The sequence below is a fragment of the Aristolochia californica genome, unplaced genomic scaffold, assembly GCF_029961685.1.
Source record: "Aristolochia californica isolate CCGP_79_NKW_82.1479 unplaced genomic scaffold, dmAriCali1.0.hap1 SCAF_8, whole genome shotgun sequence".
In the NCBI taxonomy this organism is placed as follows: Eukaryota; Viridiplantae; Streptophyta; class Magnoliopsida; order Piperales; family Aristolochiaceae; genus Aristolochia; species Aristolochia californica.
Window position 1 is genome coordinate 41076589 of NW_027182279.1, and position 21179 is coordinate 41097767.

At 39.9% G+C, this 21179-nt stretch overlaps 2 protein-coding genes and 1 pseudogene across 2 annotated transcripts; 1 reads left to right on the forward strand and 2 right to left on the reverse strand.

Moving 5' to 3' along the window:
* Positions 1-560: 560 nt before the first annotated feature.
* LOC137939507 (uncharacterized) lies at positions 561-1974 on the reverse strand (annotated as a pseudogene).
* Positions 1975-2634: 660 nt separating this feature from the next.
* On the reverse strand, positions 2635-5015 carry LOC137939009 (protochlorophyllide reductase-like). The gene is made up of 5 exons (XM_068784166.1): positions 4848-5015; positions 4628-4726; positions 3584-4118; positions 3132-3490; positions 2635-3049 (listed from the first exon to the last, which is right to left on the reverse strand). The coding sequence occupies exons 1-5, from the start codon at positions 4896-4898 to the stop codon at positions 2894-2896; spliced, it is 1200 nt and encodes a 399-aa protein (XP_068640267.1). The 5' UTR covers positions 4899-5015; the 3' UTR covers positions 2635-2893.
* Positions 5016-15870: 10855 nt separating this feature from the next.
* LOC137939080 (dof zinc finger protein DOF3.1-like) lies at positions 15871-17711 on the forward strand. The gene is made up of 2 exons (XM_068784265.1): positions 15871-16294; positions 16384-17711. The coding sequence occupies exons 1-2, from the start codon at positions 16244-16246 to the stop codon at positions 17233-17235; spliced, it is 903 nt and encodes a 300-aa protein (XP_068640366.1). The 5' UTR covers positions 15871-16243; the 3' UTR covers positions 17236-17711.
* The last annotated feature ends 3468 nt before the right edge of the window (positions 17712-21179 follow it).

The following is a 21179-nucleotide window of genomic DNA, read 5'->3' on the forward strand; positions in this document are numbered from 1 at the left end:
GATAACAGAACATAAAACCCAAAGGTTCAGGTTGTATTTTTAAGCCAATAAAAGCTTAAATTTGTAATAGCAATATCCCATATAAAAAAACCTAAAACTAACAACATTCATAAACAGACTTGAAGCAATATCAATCACTAAAGTCTTGGTTTACAACTACGAGAAGGTAAAGAAATATTAAATATTTCCGGAGCACACAATATTTGCTATTCCAACTTGACGAAATCCATTGAACCAAGGTGCTATTCAACGAGTACTCATATTAAGAAATACAAGTAAATGAAGTTTTTTTTTTCATTTCCAGAAATTCAACTTTCTCTTCTCTTAAGCTACTGGAAATTCAGTTCCAGAAACCAGAATGTATGAGCTCTGTTCATGTCAAAGCACTGAAAATCTCTTTCTGCTCTTCTGACTCTTAGCCAAGCAAAAACTATTTCAGTCTGCTTCTGCGTCAGAGGTAATATTGTTGTGGACGGCAAAGAACAACTATCCATCAAACCGCAGCAAGGACCATTTCAAGAATTAAAATTTAAAGATGTAAACACAGAACGCTACAGAGTTTTTCTTTTTATTGGGCGACCACACTTTTCATAGAAAACAAGTAGCAGCAAAATGCAAGGTTTATGGAATTCAATGTGTTCTGCCTTTTTTTGCTACAGAGATATCAATGGGATGTGCTTATCAACAAAGTTGAGGAGTTGGTTGATCTCATCAGGAAACTGCTCCTGAACAAAGTAAGTTCCTTCAGGCACGAGTACAATCTCCAAGTCTGGCGCATACCCCTTTACCTTCCCGCTTCTTATGCTGTCGCCGAACCCTAGGATTTTCATCGCGTAGTCCTTCTCACCCATGATCAGCATTGCAGGAACTTCAATCTTGGGGTCTTCAACTATCGACTCTTTCAAGAAAGACCTTAAAAATCAGGGCGCCAGTTCAATTATTTTAGTTACAGGAAGCATCGAAAAGTCTTCTATGATCAGCGGGTCTATTTACAGGCATTACCTATAAGTAATTTGCAATGGATAGCGAAACCCAGAGTTCTCATACAGTGCGCTGTAGGCTGCGAGGTCCTCCTCAGTAAACCAACTGGGTAAAGGAGTAGCAGGGTCTACCAAGTCCATGACTGATCGTCGCCTGCCACCTGAAGTTCGCTGCCGGAGAACAAAATACAGATGTTTCGCACTACTGTCTTCGTGTCAAAACGCCCGAAATCAGCTTCTGCTCTTCCGGGTTCCTGCGTCAACAAGGAAGAGATGACCCAGTTAGGCAAGAGCGTAGAGCCGAGCAGAGGAAGTTTGAAGGAGGGAGAGGTAAACGACACCACCTGCCACCTTATCACATAGAACCCTCTCGGAAGGAGATCGAATTGGAGTGCTGATGGGACTGGAGGGAACAAGGGAATCCCCAAGGCTGTCACACCTGATACCCTCTCCGGATGCAGGACGGTAAACAGGTTAGCCGGTACAACTCCAAAATCCTTGGCGACCAGAAAGGCCTTCCAGTCAAAGATTAAGCTTTTTGTTAGAATTCCAAAAAGGGGATACAGGGAAGGATGATGGAAGCTGATAAAATACTGGAAAGAATGGACGGAGGTCGATGGCTTCTTACTTTGGGTATGGCGAGTGAGTCGAGGATGGCGAGAAGATCATCCAAGAGGTCCAAGTGAGACGCGTTTTCAATCTGAGGAGGCTGCTGGGAGAGACCATAGCCTCTCCAATCAGGCGCAATCGCTCGGTGTCCAGCCTTGGCTACGGCGATCATCTGGTACCTCCACGAGTACCATATCTCCGGAAATCCATGCAAGAAGACCACTACGACAGGCCCTGCAGTTGTTTCAAAATCATAAGTTTAGAACTTGAAAGCAGAGCAAAACGGAGATCGGGGAAAAGGGGGAAGCTTATCACCGGCCCCAATGTCAGCGACATGATGTTTGAGGCCCCGGATGTCGAGGTGCTTGTGCTGAATCTGATCCATGTTCACCGAGGGGAATGTGAAGGAAGGAGAAGAAGACCAATAGGGAGTTATTCCGAGGCTCAGCTCAACTCTGTGCTTATGTAGAGAAGATGCTTGCGGGTTTGGACGGAAAGATCGTCTGCAATAAGACGATAAGATGACTTTTTTTCTTATCCCGTTTGATTGTTATGAACAGACATGGGGATGAAGCTGCAAATGCAGATTACTAAACGTGTTGCTGCTAAAGCTATCTTTTCCACATTTCTGCTTTTGCTTGCTATTTTTGAAGTTCATGATGTACCCTGTCTGTCCAAGAACAAGTTCGGCTTCCACCGATTATCATCTGCCATGTACCGGATGCCACTTTTTGTTAGCTAAGAAATTCAGAAAATTGATGCCAGAAACAAACTTGATTGCCTTGCCTTTTTTTCTTCTTAAAAACCTTCTTTCTTCTTTTGGCCCCTTTTTGTTAATTAGCTGAAATCCTAAAGAGCAGGTGGAATGGAAAAGAGCTTGAGGCCCCTGAAGTTGTAACAGGGGCTACTCAAACTCAAAATTTGTCCTGTTTCACTTGAGTATAATTATGATCTTCAAGTTACAGTGGTCAACACCACCCGTAAGTTTTACAAGCAGCATCTGTCATTCTGGACAAGGAATAGCAAATTCACATTAACAAACTAATTTTTGAAGGAAGAATGCTGTTTTTTATTGTTCTATCTGATGTGTTATATCTTTACTTCGTTGTCAATACACCAAGGCTCTAGGACTCTTAGTAATTAAATAAATACATTGTCTGTCAAGTAAATCCCGAGTTTTATTTGTCCTCAAAAATTCTATTTTACCAAGCCATGAGACCAACCACTCTTCTAAATATTTTCTTTTTATCCATGGCAGGAGCTGTGGACAGAAAGGATTAGATTACATGGATGACAGGTCTGTCCTAAGCAAGGCCACAAAGCTTTTCACTGAGCTCCCACACTTTGCGAGCTTTATCCGCATCACTGGCTTCTTGTGAGAGCTGGTTCTCAAAAGATGCAGAATTCTTGTTCCAGCTCCAGTAAACACCTGATTTAGTTAGGCTAGGTTCACTGACCACCTGAACCACATAAAAAATTGAGTTAGTAATGCACAACTTGGGGTGTTTCTGGCGCCAAATTATTGTTATGGGGGCTTCATACCTGTGCAAGTCTTTTGCCAGCCTCTTCCTCGGACACAAAACCTTTGGTAATGTACTTCTGGAAGGGAGGGAAGAGGAGCCTGAACAAGGGGATGTGCTCCCTAAACAGGCCGGTGGTGGCAATGCAGCCTGGGTAGAGAGAAGCAAAGGTTATCCCTGTTTCCACATGGTAGCGCCTGTGGAATTCCTGCATTGCCAACATGTTGCAAACTTTGCTGTCCTTGTAAGCCTTGGCTCCATCAAACTCCCCTCCATCTATCATGGCTGAACTGTTCAACCCATTCAAACCACCTGCTAATCCTCTCAAGTCTCCCAGATTAGCCTTGGGAGGCACATTCCCTGCTAGGGTGTTTGTGTTTCCTGATAATTATGGAAGTAAACAGACATGTCAGAAGCAAGCATTAAGCAGTAGAAAGGACGATACTCTTTTCAGTGAGAATGGTTTTACAGTACCTGTTATTGAGCCCACAATGATTAGTCGCTTTGAAGGGTAGTCAGATTTCTTCAATTCATCAAGTAGCAGTCGAGCAAGAAGGAAGTGCCCAAGATGGTTAGTCCCAACACTCAATTCAAATCCTTCAGCTGTGTAGGTGGGCTCCTTGGCTGTTGGAAGATAGACAGCAGCGTTGCAGACGAGCACATCAAGGGGCCTCTCTGACCTTCGGAAGTTGTCAACAAACTGTCTGACACTGTCAAGGGATGCAAGGTCAAGGTGCATTACAGTGTAATTCTCCTTGGAAATGCCCGCTGATTTGGCTGCCCTCTCAGCCTTTAAGAAGTCTCTGCAGGCCATTATGATGTGCCACTTCCCTGAATCCGCCAGTGCCTTTGCTGTTGCTAGACCTAGACCTGATGAAGCACCAGTGACTATAACACTACCCTTTCTTAATGTCTTCTTTCCTTCAGGTGACGCCTTGTTGACTGATGGAGTTGTAACTGCGGTTTGGGCTCTCACTCTGACTGCAGTCATCCTTTGGTTATAATCCATCTGCAAGTTCGCCATCAAATACCTCAATAAGCAATCTAACGAGCTTATTTGATCAGATTAGTTTTTGAAGTTTACAGCAGGACTGCAGTCCAACAGCAAGTTATAAATAAATTTTGTTTCTACAGATTTTTACCATCTATTTTCTGCCATCCAGACTGCTCTAATCGAGTTTGTTAAGTTTTAATGAACTTATTTAGCCACATTCAGACAAATGTTGCTCTAAATAACTGGGATTTGAAGGCTTTCATCAATTCATGGAACACCATCTAAAAAAGAAGAATGCATCAGTGATTAACTCTCGTTTATGGGAGGCATACAAAGTGTCTCCAAGTGACTGTTCAAATTTGTAATTAGTAATGCTGAAGTTTTCAACTGTCAGCAATGAACCGGAGCTCCACAGCCTCGATAAGAAGAGAGAAGACAGTGTTTAGCACTCAGAGAAGACAATCTACTTCCTCTTGATCTATTAAGATTGCTGAAAGCAGATGAATTTTAAACAAAAGACAGACCTTGATCTTGATGGAAGAGGTATTGAAGTCGGATTTGAGATGATCAAAGAGGGAAATTCCCATGAAGGCGGTATCTTTGGCAGATGCATTCGACTTGGCCTACAAACGTTATCAGCAAAGCCAAATGGGTCAGCACACGAACTCCTCAATAACAAAGAAATCAAAAGAAGAAAAGCAGAACGAAGAAGATCCAGAACTTGCTAGTGGCCATGCTGCTTACCTCTTTACTTAGCGAGAAAGCAGAAGGCAGAAAAGCAGTTTGAAGAGCCATGATATGAACGTGCAGAGGTTGATGCTGTTTCCTGTCTTATGACTGAGTGAGTGAAATTGAACTGATATTTCTGGATCCGCGGAGGACCAGTGGTTGGAAAGAGCCAGAATATATAGCCGTTCGCTGGGTAGAGAAGAGATGGATGGCTGTAACCATCTCGGAAGAAGATCAAAGAAGATAAGATTAAAACTGATGCCAAGTGGACTTGTAGCGGCCAATCGGAACTTGTGCTTGAGATTTCGTCTGATATTTTTGTCACCCTCGTTTCCTGTGTCGAATGTTCTGGGTTCGCTGTCCAAAGCTTTGTATATCCCAACAGTAATGGGCCGAAAACGAAAGCCAGAGAAAAAACGAAGAAAGCAGTGGTAGAAATGGGTAGGCACGAGAAAGGGAGATCCCCGTTTCCAGTTTCAGTGAACAAAGAAATGGTTTTTCATGGAGGTCCACCTTATCCACTGTCAGAGTCCGAGAACTAAGTAGAGTTCGTTGTCATTGTCTTGTTACAGAGCCTGTACTACTATTACATCGCTCGTGATTCTGTTCAAGAAGTGGGCTGTGGAGACGTGAGTTTAGGTGTAATGCGCAGCCATTAATTGTGGAGTGGAAAATGATAAGGTTGCTAACTGTGATGGTAGTATGTAAAGGTGGGCAAGGGTATATCCCAAAATCAGTATGTAACTTTAGAAATCTATTTCCCAACTAATAAATTCAAGATCGTTCCGAACATCTTTGATTAGATAATGTACAAGCGTCCATGTTTTAATTTTTTGTTTTTTGTTCACCTTTCGGAGATACGCAAGTCCATGGTACTAAGTTTGTTTAACGACCGTGGGAAGGTGGTTAAAGCATTTGCGGCATCACTATAGTGGGGGTTAGTGCATTTCAAAAGTGAAAGTGAAATGAAAAGTGAAAATGATTTTTTTTTTTTTTTGTGTTAGTATGCTCAATGGAAAGTGTAGTGTAAAATATTTTCTTATGTTAGTGTGCACAATGGGAAATATAGTGAAAAGTGGAGAATGAGTTTATATAATATAATATTAAAAGTTATTAATATAATAAATAATTAAATAAAATATTTTATTAATAAAACAAGATAGATTTTAATATAGTCAACATTAATAAAATTACTATAAATTAAAATAAAATTATTAATTTAATTAATTATAAAATATAGAATACATAAAAAATGTTTACTTTTATAATGTCTAGATACTTATCAAATTCTTACTTTTACAATATCTTAATTATCACTCTTAAATTAGTCATTTAATATAATATAAAAATTAATAAATATAATAAATAAATAAATAAGATATTTTATTAATAAAATAAGATAGATTTTAGTGTAATATAAAATAATTACATAAAAAATAAAATTATTCATGGTTCGATTTTAGAGCGTGGGCGGTAAGAAGAGAGGGAAGCAACACGATGACAGGGGAGGGCGAGGACGAGGACGAGGACGAGCAACGGTGAGAGGTCTAGCGATAGGGAGGGGAGGGCAGCGAGAGAGAGGGCGAGAGTGAAGCCTAGCAGTGACGAGAGAGAGCGTCAAGAGAGACGAGAGAAACAAGGGTTGAGAAGCAGAGAACGTTCAAGAGAGAGGGACGCAGAGAGAGGATGATGCATAGAACGTCGAGTGAGCGAGTGAAAGTGAATGAATTGGGTGAACCCTCAGATTTCACTTTCACTCGTTTTACACCGGAGTGAGTGAAAGTGAATTACATAGTTCATTCACTTTTCCTTTCCCTTGTGGGCGCGCACTAACGATTTTGGGTAAGTGAGAGTGAATTCAAATTTACTTTCACTTTCCCTCAGGGTGCACTAACATGCCCATAATGTTACTACCATGGCAATTTATTTTCGCTATGAGTGGATCAAGGGGATGACAAAGCGATGGGAGGAGAGGGAGAAGGACTCCCTACTCATGGCCATTTATTTTCGTTACGAGTGGATCAATTGGTGTTATAAAAATGAGGAAGGATAAAGTAGGGGCTAGTCTAACTTTCATCTCCCAAGTTTTCTCAGCCCGTAGGGTAGGGGCTCCCACCTTTTCGACCTGTGACTATCCGCAAAGTGATTATTCTTCCTCTAGAAATTAGAAGTAAAAGAGAGGAAACAGTGTTGCTAGTATCACGGATTGATACATATCAGTATGTGCCGATATGTGTTGGTTTTTGGGCATGGGATTTCAGGGTTATGCCCCCCCTAGGTTGCCAAAAAAAAATTTATACGAGTTCGACCTTCAGTTATGAAGCTTGGGCCAAGGGAAAATGGTTATTCGTTGGAGTTATTCTGGGTTATTCATGAGTAATACAGATTCAAAATCAAGTTATTCGTTTGCTAAACACTTGAACTAATACTCTATTGACATAATGTTCTGATGTGGCGTTCAACCACAAAGAGGGATTCCACTGGTAAACGGGACTGGATTTGTATAGTGAATGTCAACCAACAAGGGGAACGATTGCTTTGACGAGCGGAAGCGACCAGATCACCTTGGTCACTCCGGGGAACAAATGTTACATTATGTGGCATTGTAAACTACTGCATGCAGCTACTACACGCCCAGAGGCTCAAAATCTAGGTTCCTCTGATGATGATTACTTGTTGCCGTCTTCGTCTTCGGCAGTATCCGAGATACCACTGGCACTGACTCATTGGACTTGTCCCGTCGAAACTCAATCAGAGAACGAAGGCGGTTATATGGAACCTATGATGGTGGCTCCACATAAATGGGAAGTACCACTGTAAATTGCCCGCGTTGTTGTGCCGACTCTGATCAAAACCAAACCCAAGAACGAAGATGATTGTTATACACCTCCAACACCGGCTCCCACGAGTTCTGCTACACTAGCTCTGTGGGCGGTTGCATTTGCACCGAAACTAGATGGTGTTGAGGCCCCACGAACACTCCCTATAGATAGGTCATCGACCACCAATGTTGAAACAATACTTTTACTCAAAACATGAAAGAGTAAAAGGTGAGAGGGTAAGGATGGGATGACAAACATAGCCTATAATAGAGATAAGATGATCATGTACACTTGTAACTCTACAGTCATATACACTTGTAACTCTACATTCACGTAAATTCTTTTATTATTTTGTAACTATAAATACATGTATCAATGAAAGTAATCCATCGGAAAATATTCTTTTATCTTCTTCTATATGGTATCAGAGCCTGTTGCATCTGGCGAAAGACATGACACTGTGGAACGTTGTGTCCTTTTTCCCGGCACAACTGGAAACGATTGAGATAAGGTTGTGGTTGAGATCGACCATCAGGAGTGGCGATATTGTGAAAACCGTAGGTAGTACCTTCCTGTGAATGTGATGAGGGCGCCCCTTGGTATCAGTGATTACGATTACCGGTCTTCCCGGAGTTGGACCGAGCACTGGCAGGATTTGCAGAAGCTAGAAATGGAGAGGAGTGAACTTGTTGAACACATAGCGAGACTTATTTGTTGATGAGTTTTTCATGCATCTCATTAAAAGAGATTGGCGTGTCACGAACATTTATATTATCAATAAGTGGTTTGTACTCATCATCTACCCCATCCAGAATTGTCTCAATGAGATCCTCTTGATCCATGGGTTTTCCTAGGGCTGCGAGTTAATCAACTCGCGTTTTAAAATACCACATATACTCGAAAATCGATTGAGATCCCTTCGTGGTATGTTTGAGTTGCTCCTTAATCTGTTTGATGTGACCTCGCAAGGGCCGAGCATATGTATTGGCCAAAATAGTCTAGGCTTCATGACAGGTACTTGAGTGAGTGATAAGTGGAATAATAGATAGCATGAGAATACCAATAAGAGCACAAAAAAATAAGTTTATCCTGACGAAGCCACGTAGTGTGTTCGGGATTCGGAACGACATGATTATTGATCATCTTTGTGGTAGACACAGCGAATAAGAACCATCAACGAACTTGAAAAAATCATAACAAAAAAGAATAGCCTCTATCTGAGTTGTGGATGTAGAGTACCGTCAGCGATGTGGTTGGGGCATGAACATTGGGAATAGTAATACGAGAATCTTCAAAAGCCATGAGTAATTATTTTTTGCTTTGCACATGTGAAAAATCCCATGCGTGAGATTCGCACGTGCGAGTCTTCTCTTCCTCTTCCCAAAATTTAATCAAACCTCGAATTAAACCAAAGGTCACTGGAAAAAAAATGGGAAGAAGAATACCTTGCTCGCTGTGGCGGTGTGCGGGGACGGCGTGCGACGATAGCGTGCAGCGACGAGTGGTGAAGGCGTGCGACTACGGGGTGCAGCAGTGACGGGAGAAAAAAATTGAGAAGAAGAATACCACTAGCTCATTGTAGTGGCGGCATGTGGCAACTACGTGATGTGGCTTGCGGCAACGCCGTACGGTAGTGAATGGCAGCGGCGTGCGGTGGCGCAGAGCTTTCGGTTCTGGCGTGGTAGAGGCTGGTCCTTTAGCGACTGCGTGGGGCAGTGGCTCACTGTGGTGGCGTGTGGCGACTACTTACGGCGACGAACGACAGCAAGTGGTGAAGGCTTGAACAGGGACGACAACGCGGGTGCAGGACCGTCAACAAGCGAACGATCAAAACAAAGTGTTGGAACTCTGGCTTGCCATGATGGTGTGTGGTGTGCGGGACCAGAGGGACCAGATGGGCTTTAGAGATAGACAGAGAGGGAGCAGAGATCGCTAGAGGTTGAGCTTGGTGTCGGGAGGTCGAGAGTTAGGTGGCAGTCATCAGCGGTGGGGCAGAGAGAAGAAGTTAGATCTTTAGCTCTGATACCATATAGAAGAAGATAAAAAAATATTTCCCGGTGGTATTACTTTCATTGATACATGTATTTATAGTTACAAAATAATAAAAGGATTTACACGAATGTAGAGTTACAAGTATACATGACTGTAGAGTTAGAAGCTGAGACAATCTCAACTTCTCTTATCCTGATCATCTTGATCTGTATCAGTTTGCCTTATTTAAAGTCTGTTAATTCTCTCCAAGGTCAAAAGTTAAAATACTAAAACATACAAAAGATTACTTAGCACATACAATTGATTGCTAACATATATAAGCATATCAATTTCTATCTTAAAAAAGTCTCTTTATTTTAGATATGTACGAAAAGTCTTCTTTAATAAGAATAATAGTAAATATACCTCAACACTTATATAATATTGGCACAAGTGATACTGACTTCATTGTCGATATAACCTATACCTAGCTTAAACTTTTGGAAGAAATCGGTAACATTGGTACTAACTTTAGTGCTTCAGTATGAAGTTGGTGTTAGTGTGTTAATGCCCACCTCTCACAAGTTACTGTTAATGTAATGTATTCACTGGCCCCCCATTATGAGGAATGCCAATGTCGATAGTGAGTAAATTAGTTAGCAGTTCCGACTTAGACGTTGATGAGGTCAAATTGTGACTGCAATGGTTATTTGTGAAGAAATTGTAAAATGAATAAGGAAGACGAGGGTTTGGGGCGTTAGCCCCGACGGGGGTCCAAGGGGGCTGGCCTCTTTGGCGGCTGGGTCCGAGGACTGGCCCCATGGTATGCCCTTGTCACGATTGGGAGACCCAAGTATGAACTGAAAAATTGAATCACCCAAGTGTGAACGGGACTTAATGGACGCAGCAAAAAACAGAGGCGCACTCTGTACTGACCATCACAGTGGACAGAGGCCTCCATCGGTGCCGGAAGAGAAAGGAAGCTTCCTACCATCATTTCTGTAGTTGTCTCCCATCTGTCTTCCTCGATTGAGTGATGCAAAACACCTATAAATAGAGGTGTTCTTCAGCAACAATCACAATCCAGAATTATACATCTTCCTTGTTCATTTTATTTTTAGTTTCTTCTTTTGTAAGTCCAGAAGCCATTGAAGCTCTTCTTAGAGCGTGTGGATGGACAAAATCAGTTTGTATTTCAATAAAGATCAGTGTTGACTTTCTTCTTGATTGTTGTTTAGACGTTCCTGGGTTAAGCTTACTCTATTTTACAGTTGGTACCGTTGATCATATGTTGAATCCCTTTTTTATTTTGGCGATAACAAAACTTAATAGAACTGACAATTTATAAATCAAGTATTCCAGATATTTTTTCTCCAAGAGACATGAATTACAAGGTCTAAAGTATCAAAACGAATCAAGCTTCTTAACAACCTAAAACATCATGGAAAGTTAAGAAATCTTAAAGAAGCACCCTTGAAACATGAAGATAAATTAAAGACTAGAGTTTTAGCACTTAAGATATGTCAAAACTCAATCTATTTAAAAGAGAGTTGTCCAACTCCTTTAAATTTGAGGTACAATGCAAACTTGGACATAACAAGCATTTATTCTCACGTCTTCAAAGTATATTAGTTGAACTGGCAATGTAATGATCGATCATCCAAAAGTGTGCAAGCCAAAATTATATACTATGATCGATTAACTTGATTCGATTGATCTATCATCCAGAACATGCCCAAACTGTGCTATAAAGCATGATCTATCATTCCATTTGGACTGATCGATCAATATTGTTCTAGCAAGAGAATTTCATGTTGATTGATTGATAACCTATAAGACGGATTGATCATACAGAACTTTGCTAGTTAGTTACATAAAACATGATTGATCATGGAGAAAAAAGAAACAAAAAAGGGGGAAAAAACTAGTTTGGCTTATGAAACTTATAAATACCCCACCAAATTAATAAATATTTAAGGGCATATTCATAAGCCTTTACTTTAAAATCTTTGAAAATTCTCCCTAAGTGATTTTGTGAGAAAAAGTGAGCCTAAACATTGAAAAATCTCATATTCTTTTCTCAAATCCTCTCTTTTGCATTTGCATTAGACAAACTCCTTCATTTTTATTGTGCTACAAAGCTGGAGGCTTGAATTTTTCAAGGAGAAGATTCTTTTCAAGTGATAAACAGTGTAAATTTTATCCTTTCTTTTGTATTTTTCTTTTGAGAAATGTTCATTTAGATCCTATGGAAATATAGATAAAAATGACCTAACTAGAACTATAATCTAGCCAATCTCTTGAGGAGATTATTTATAAAAGTCTGTTTGGGAAAAAGAATTTCTCCCCATATAAACAACGGAGGATAGTAGGCAGCTAGTGGTGCCACACCAATGGCAGCAGTGGGGTTCTCTCTCCCCCACTCACCTTGTCTTCTGGAAGACGGGGACTCTACACACATTAGTGCATGCATGTCTAAAGTACTCTTGATAATGTTATTATCACTCCTTTTTTCTCTTCGGAATTGTTTGGCTTGCTAGAAGTTCCATCAGCATAGTTGTTGAAAAGTGGAATCGTGAAGTAGCTTATTTAGTCTTACAGAAAACGTATCATCTTAGGCAACAGGTCGAAAATGCCGATTGTTAGATCCCAGTATTGGGGGTTGATTTTATGTAAGAAACAAGGGTTGAAAATGGAGTTAAAGGGAACAAAATAAGATGGTCAATTTATATAACAAAAATTACTTAAATTTTATAAAATCACAAAATAAATTCACATAATCATATTAGCACAAGCCTAAGAACAATACTATCCTAATGTATAATAAAATCATCAAAATAATGTTATAAAATCCTTATAAAAAACACTTGAATCGTGTTTTTGTCTGAAACATACATGAATTCAACTATAAATTTATTCAGTTACTTACCCTTAACCAACTTGTTTCATTTAATAAATAATAAACGGGTAATCGGATAAAATTTACCGAATACTTAATCTATTAAGAATTTTTGTGTTGTTTTTTTATTAAACAGAAAATCAGGTAAATGGATAAAATCAACACCATTAATGATGAAACTAGTTTCATTCATAACATCAATTTTGTAGAGGTACAAATTCCATATCTCACTCACTTTAGAACCTGATGTCTCTCTTTCAATCCGTATGTGATTAGGACAACACTAACACTTTTAATATACACTCAACCTGTACTTGGATGCAATAATCCATCGGTTTCCGGATTACAAAAAACAAATGCCTCTCTTTATCGAAAGTTTCATTTATGCAGTTTGTTAATTTGCCCACAGAAACCAGCGAGGTTCGCCAAATTTCCTCCTTCCCTTAGATTTCTCAGTTAGAACTGGGTAAGGGTGAGGTTTGGTCGATCCTAACACAAAGACAAGAACAACAATAATGTCAATAAACAACTTCTTTTTAGGATTTCTGTTCTGAGACCGATGAAAAGAAAAGAAAAGAAAAGTATTTGAAGGTTTGAAGTTGCAGTGAAAAGCCCGAGCGGCCAAAAAGAAAGATTCCAAAGAGCAGATGAAAGGAGTATGTATTTGTGATTTTATCGTCTCAGACAACAGCTTCGCCATTAAGAAATCTAAAGCACCAACCCGTCATGCCATTGGATTCCTCCTTGAGAAATTAAAGCAAACCCAATAAAGCGAGGGGGGCCTCTTCCCTGCCACAGCGAAAGCACTTGCTCAATTCTCAATATAAAAAAAGAAAAGAAAGGAAGCATAGCCATTGAGAAGCAAAGCAGAACCCATGAAAGGGACCCCAGCAAGCGCATATAGCATTTGGCATATCAGAGGAACGAAGACCCATTAAAATAATTCACGAAATGTGGCCGAGAGTTCGTCCATTGCTTCTCATTCACTCCATTTCAGAATCAATTTGGAGAATAGAAAAGAGATCAGCAGTGACTGACAATGGGGAAATCTACCCCATGCACATGCCCTGTTCTTATTTAATATTAGACTAATGATGTGCAGATTTAGCTACATGCAACCAGTCGTTGGTTTGGTTGTTTGCTTCCGACAACTGCTTCTCCTTGGATCAACTGAATCAAGGTCGGGAGATTAAACAAATGAAGTGTCATCTGTCACGAATCGTGGGGTGCCCACGAATCGAATAAAACAATTCAGAGATACAAGGTGATGGCTTGACCACATCTACAAATCAGAAAACCATCAGAGTCGTCTCAAACTGTATTTACTAGTCGCAGACAATCTGTTCGTTTGAATGTTCCAATAAGGGGATGCTGCTACATCCACTGACTTGCTATATCTGAATCAACTATCAGCCGTGCACAAGCTTGGACAAGGAGATTGTTAATTACATTAAGCGAAATAAAAATGAGTTCAAGACATGAACAGTATAAATGAAATATAAATTGAACAAAGAAAGAACTAAACCCACCTCTGATATGCCTTCAAAGTCGAATGGAGTAAAAAACAAACACCTGTGACGAGCAGCAGTTAAATCAAAGGCAGAGAACAATAAGCAAGTTAAATGCTATTGATTGATTGATGGAATAGTCAAATGAGCGAGTCAAAAAGGAAGTTTATTCCATGTTTCGGTAGGGAGAATGAGGAGGGAAGTGGACAGGTTAGACTGTCTAATCAGGAAATGGAATTACGAGGTGGAGATGTTTGGAATAAATGTTATATTAAACTTTAAACCACTAGAGATGAGGACCACAAGGGCACAATCAATCTTCGTCTCTCATCGTCGGCAACGGCATTGCTTCTTCTCCCTTGTCTGCCCGCCCAGGAATCGAAAGTCTGTTTTCAGCCATATAAATGTCAGATATGCATCACATTCTTACCTAACTCGCCGCCTATTCATATTTTGATTCTCTCCTCCGCGTTTTACTCAATCATCAGCTCAGCATCCATCAATTACAGACTAAACAAATCTAAAATACCCTTTAATCGATATGATCCACTTCTCTGAGAAAAGAACTGAATCTTTAGGTACTATATGTAATTTTGTTGTTTAGGATAAGACATAATTTCTCTTCTAACTTCAATTAAAATTCTTTCTTCTTTGACCCGTATCCTGCATTTTTGCGTTTTTTATTAAATTTTTATTTCCAATTAGAGGAATAGAAAACTGGTTTTCTTATCCTGAAATCGGCACAAACACTACAAAATTGTGAAATTCTTAGGAACATCTATGCTCTGAAGCTCCACTTGGTTGGCTACGGTAGGCAGTAGACCACTACCTGAGAGGGTCGAGTCTTTTCGATGAGCAAGGGAATTTCATGGAGGAAGAACACTAAATGACTGTTTCCTAATCATTTTTTTTTTCTTTTTTGTCAATTGGGTTGTTTCCTCTTGGATGGGAAGGGAGAAAATTCCTAGCTTGCCAAGTGCAGCAGCAACTGGAAGCAACAAAGGTTTGGGTCTGACTGAGAAGGATCCAAATCGAATAGCAAGAGCCTCAACTTCCTTGGCATCAACCCGTGATAACTGACAACAATGGGGTAAACCATCTGCCCCCACAAGCAAGGGAGTTGAATCGAATCCAGGAAGGGAAAGACAGAGAGAGAGAGAGAGAGAGAGAGGGAAGGGAGAAATTGTCTCTCCTTACACAGTCCACTATCTTCCCCCTACCATCCATGGAACTCTGCTTCATGACTGAACCTCTCCCCCCTGTGTTCCATGTTCTTGTCCTTTACTCTATACCCAAAACCAGAAACACACCAAAAAGAGTCGTTATTGATCTTCTATGCAGCCACCATCAATCAAAAATACCTTAAGCTTGGATTGCTAGGCCATTGACATTTCCACGAACACCAGTGGTGCAGTGGCAAAGCAGCATGTGGAGAGGGCTTACCAGACAGCGTTGCAGCAGGGCCACGAGAGTGGCGAGGACCCACTTACACTGAAGGTTCCTGTATCATGTGACTAGTGAAAGGAGAATGTGGTCCATGACTCCACGAGAGTAAATGGATGAATATAGTTTTGTGTTTGGTATTGCTCGAGTTATCAGAGATTCATTTCCTTCGCCAGCTCCTTCTGGAACTGATAATAATTCTTTCTTTTTTTTAATCAACCCAGTAGTCTATTCAATGAGGACTGAAGCATAAAGATGAGGGCGACGTGTCTCGTGTTGTTGTGGTTCTCGTTACTGTGCCCTCCACCTTCGCCTTAACGTCGAAGCATCTCTCTTGTCAAATTTTCCCACTTACCTCTGTATATAAGCTATTAAACTACGCTTATGCAGTATCAGATTCCTAGCTGCCATCGAAGCAATTTCCTCTCGCGGTCTCTCCCTCTCCTCTTCATATCTAAGAAACTGAAACAAAACCAGCTCTGCCAGGCTTTCTGACCTCTTTCTCCGTCTCTCTGCTTATTCTTTCTTCGACATGCTTGCTTCTCTTCTGGTCTCCAAGTCGACGGCAATAGAGAAACCAGAAAGACCAGTGGCTTTTCTTTCGATACTGGGACTTGCCGGACACTCTGCTGTTTTGTTTAAACAGAACAATTTCATCCTACTCTTCTTCTTCAGATTCATCTCTTTGCTCCACCTCCCTCGCTCCAAGGGCTAATCAATCGCCCCTTTTTTTTTTCTGGTCTAAGGCTTCATTTCCCTGGTTCAGACATGGTGCTCAGCTCGAAACAAGTTTCCTCTGACAACCTCGACTGGGCGCAGGTACGGGTTTTTAATTCGTTGAGTGATTGAATGTAAATCAGTTGATGTTCTATACATGCTTATATGATCGTTTTCTTGTGTTCTGGTAGTTGGAGCAGAATCTGTTATTACAAGATGGAGTAGCTTTGGAGCTTCCGAAGCCGACTATAACGAGGCAAACGGAGACTGGTAATCAGAACCAGCAGCAATCGGAGCCACAAAGGTGCCCGCGCTGCGATTCAACCAACACCAAATTCTGCTACTATAACAATTATAACAGATCACAGCCTCGTCATTTCTGCAAGGCTTGCAGGCGTCACTGGACTAAAGGAGGAACTCTCCGCAATGTTCCCGTCGGCGGCGGCCGTAAGAACAAGCGCGTCAAAACTAACAACAACGGCTCCGGCAAAAATGCGACCAGTCATGGAGGCACCAATTCTCAAATGGGCGCTCTAAGCCACCAACCGCACTCGCTTTCTCTTCCATTTTCTGATGAGAAGAAAACGTCGTCGGATCAGATCCTCTACAGGACTCTTCTGAACAACCCACCACAACCTCGTCAGCCCAGCTTTGTGAACGATAACCTACACGGGAGGAGCGACAGTAATAACAACAGCGGCTTCAGCAGCAGCAGTTGCAGCAGCGGCGGCGGCGGCGGTGGAGGCTTAGTGGGTACGACAAGATCTCTTCCTCCGATGCCTTCCTTTCCTCCTCTCACAGACATGAGCATGAGCTCTTACGTGAACGAACCATCTTTCCCGTCTCTCCTGCCGGACCCTTCGATCGAGTTTGCCAAGGAGACACCCTACAGCCTCCAGTTCAGCACCCAGTTCGCCCCGTCGGCGACTCCAAGGCCTACCCAGTTCAATTACAATCTTCTTGATCCTGGGTTTTGGAATTGGGACGATCTCACCACTTTCATCTCTCCCGATCTCCAATTCGATCCACAGCTAGGATTTTAATTTTTTCATTTGTTTTCTTTTTTTGGGTTCTCCGATTGTGGTGATCTTTCGCCGTTTGAAGCTAGGTGTTTTTTGTTATCAGCTTCAATCCTCCCTCTTTTAGATGCTGTCTTCTCTTCTGAAAGACCAACAAATTCTGAACTTCATAGATATACATTAGAACTTGTACAAGGTTGCAATGACCAGGAAATCATAACCAGTGCAGGTTTCAGGCAGGCCTGAGCATGATTCAGTACTTGATAATAAAACCCATGTAATATTGTAATTGTTCGCAGATAATGAAATATAGCAACTGCAGAGATGATTTTATGTGCAAAAATGAGGAGAGTTAGTACAATCAGCTAGAATCCAGAGCGGAATGTTTGTTAGATATAAGCAAAATAAATGGAATGAATGAATGCATATGCATGCATTATGTCCTTAAGTTCATCTTTTGAGATTACAGGATGCAGAGTCTTTGGCCCCTCCAACAGGAAGGTCTGGGGTGATTTATTAATTTGGTGAACCCACTATGGAGACCAACTTTAAGTCTGATATTCTGTCAGATAATCTTTAACCTCCCAAATCAGAGAGAAGTGGTCTCTTCGTTCTGGAAGACTCTGCAGTCTGGATTGTCTGCCAGAATCATGCTGATTCGTTTGTCCAGTGCACTTGTGGTGTCCGCACTCTCCATCTTACATGAGAGCTAGCTTTGTGTGACAAAGCCATGATCAGCTTGGCCTAATCTCAACAATTCTTCACTGTATTGCATCCTCTGAGGAAGGCTATACATCGAAACCCAGAAAGAAAAGTTGCAGCACATATAAGGAATACGGGAGATGAGACCAAACATGAGAAAGGACTCTTAGTCTGACATGAAAGGGGGGCCTGAGACTCACATGGAGATGCCTAGTACTTGGTGAATGAACAGCGATCGTGGGTGGTGGGGCGATTTTCAACTCAGGGGCAAAACCATTAAGCAACAGCAGAACAGTGACTAGTCATTTCTGATACTCGATTGCTGGCTTTTTGGTGGTGGGTGGGACTGGGAATTGAGTTACTGACCAGAGGCAATGGCATAGCCCCTCTGTACCTTGGCCTGCCTGTTGCCCCTTCGATTTCTCTGTATGTGAATGCGCCTAACCAAAGCAACCAAAGTCAGGAAAAACCGAGGGTTGAGACCTGGGAGTAGTGAAACCATGAATGCGATCTGCCAACAGCTAGACTGAATCAAATCGCAGAGCCCAAGCGGGAAAATACTGTTGGTCTTGCAGACCTAGAGGAGGATATAAAATCACCGCCGATTATACAAAGAAAGAAGAAAATAGAGCAGACAAGACAACGACAGTACAAGATCAACCTGATCCACATAAAACGCTAGCGAAAAATTCGAATGTGTCATAATACACAGTAGAAAGCAATGAGTGCTGAAATGACGTTTTTTTTCACTTTGTTTATTGCACGCCATTAAAATTTAGCTTATGTACACATGACGATTACAGTTGTTGAATGGATGCCACATCCTCCCCATCAACAAACTCACACACGTTTTTACTAGTTTAGTAATTGGATTTTTCTTCCATCTTGAAGCATTTATAAACCTGTTAATACAGAAGAATGTTGTTTTGTAGTGCTTGAGAAATGCTCTCTTTGGAATTCTTACTGGTTAGATGTGAGTTCCAACTTGTGCCAAGTGATGGTTCTTTGAGATAATAAATAGGAGTTCATGTACTCAAATTATAACAAATTAGTAAAGTTTTTCTCTTTTTCATAAATTTAACATGGTATCAGAGCAAGTTCTGTGAGTTGACTTGATTAACCGACAAAGATAATATGATCATTTTCTGATCTATCATCTCTAGTAGTTTAGGTTCATATTCTATCTTTTTTGTTCTCTACTTAGTCCTAATACCCGTTGTTTTCTTGGTGTTCCCACCTCTATACTGAAATTTTAATATTACAAATTATATATCTAGGGAAATATATTTGAGTTTACTTTTCAATTCAAAAGAATTTTGGTAATCAAAGTTTTCTACATAGAGAAATTTATATTTGAAACAACAAAGGTAAGACTACGAGAGAAGTTCGAGCAACAATAGAAAACTTCAATTTTTCAGCCATTTTATGCGATCAAGAACGAAACTTTATGAAAAATTATATATCAAAAGAAATATATGTAATTCTATTTTCTTACCTATTTAACCAATTCTCAATCTAATTTCTTTAGAGGGAAATATCGATCTTGAAAGAGTCAATGGTCATACAAGGCCAAAGAAGAAAAATTACTCAGTTTGGTCAACTTATAGAGTCTGAAATCTATCAGATAATTTATCTCAAAAGAAATATATTTTATGAATAGAAGTTATACTTTTAAGAAATGCATTCAAGTCTAGTTTCAAAAATAGAAAATATTATGCCAATCTGATATTTATTTAAGGAGATATTCGCATTGGAGTCTACAAGGGCCAAACTACATAAGAAGAGAACTAAGAGGTTAGGAAAGATTCAACAACGAATTTTTTTTTGTCTCAAATTAGGTATCAAATTAAATATTTTCGAGTCTTGTTTCTTAAGAAGCAAACCATTTTTTATTCTAAACTATATTTTGGGAAATATAGATATCTGAAGTACGAAAGGTTAGTTCTCTCCTATTATCTCTCTATGCATTGACGTGAATTGAGTTTCCTTCTCCTAAAATTCGAGTTTTTTGGCCAAATTTGTCTTCTAATTAAAGATTTTTTATCTGACTTAATCACTCCACGATGTGCTCATCCAAGATATGCAATATCTTGCATCAATGTTGTTTTCAAGTTTTGCATTTTTGTTATTTGGTTGTATATCTTCCGGATAGTTAACTCCGAAAAATTATGGTCAACCTAAAAAATAGTTATACTTGGTTAAATTTGTTCGGTTATTTCATTACTATCGTTACAATCTCCATCTTATTAAGGTAGTGGTTATTTTCTCTTCTTTTAATTCCCTATTAACCTTTTACTTGGCAGTTTGTCTCTTACCATCATATTTAACTCTTGTTTACCCCTTTTTTGGGCAACCCTTTGGTGTGTTGCTTTGGTTGGTCATTTTTTTTATATATGGGTGTTTTTCAGTGTAGTGAGACTTTTTTATTCGTACCTTTGGGTTTTTTATCACCGTTTTGTGAGTGACAGACATTGCCCAATTTAGTTATTATTATCAATATTTTTGTTCAAAATCCTTTGAGGTTGATTTCGATTTATGTTTTTATCGCCCGTTTTTTTTCTTTTTGAGAGTCTTGTGTTCGGTTTCATACTTATCCTCAAGACACCTTGATGGAGGAAATCATTACCACAACTATTTTATTTGTTTAAAGCTGGAATCATTGTCATTACCTCCCAACTTGAGGGGGAGAATAGAAGGAGAAGTATGCAGATGGGATTAGAAGTTGAGTGTTTTAGGTTGCGCCTCCTTTTGAATTCCACGTTTGAGAAGAAAAGTAGTATAATCTACAATGAAGAATTCTACATGTTGTGGTAATTTTTATGTGACCAAAATATTTAAGAAAAGGGGAGTACAAAAGAAGAAGTTTTTGCATCTATGAAAAAAAAAAATTGAATACCAAGAATCCTTTTCATTGAAGTTGAAGTTATAAACTCCAACTTGAAGGGGAGTGTTGAAGAAAAGTTATAGAAGAGCCTCCCAACAAAAAGTCTTATAGAGCCAAAATTATTATGGAATGAAATCTCACAGGAAAGTCTCAGTTTGAAAGGTGTTTTAGTTATATTAGTTTTTTTTATTTATGTTCATTTGTTCAATTGTTCTAGGACTTTTCTTTTAGTGTTTAAATTTGGGTGTAACTGGGATAAGAGTAGTTTAATTGTAATTAGATTCTACTTGTTTTCTCTATTATAAATAGAAACTCATGTACTCAAATTACATCAAGTTAGTGAAATTTTTATTTTTTCCAGAAATTCAACACTTTGTTTTAA

Bases quoted from the DNA above. Each gene is read 5' to 3' on its own strand.
- LOC137939080 (XM_068784265.1), top strand. From the start codon at position 16,244: ATGGTGCTCAGCTCGAAACAAGTTTCCTCTGACAACCTCGACTGGGCG. The intron at 16,295-16,383 runs GTACGGGTTTTT...GTGTTCTGGTAG, and splicing joins ACAACCTCGACTGGGCGCAG to TTGGAGCAGAATCTGTTATT.
- LOC137939009 (XM_068784166.1), bottom strand. From the start codon at position 4,898: ATGGCTCTTCAAACTGCTTTTCTGCCTTCTGCTTTCTCGCTAAGTAAA. The intron at 4,119-4,627 runs GTCTGTCTTTTG...GCGAACTTGCAG, and splicing joins CCTCTTCCATCAAGATCAAG to ATGGATTATAACCAAAGGAT. The intron at 3,050-3,131 runs GTATGAAGCCCC...TATGTGGTTCAG, and splicing joins CTGGCAAAAGACTTGCACAG to GTGGTCAGTGAACCTAGCCT.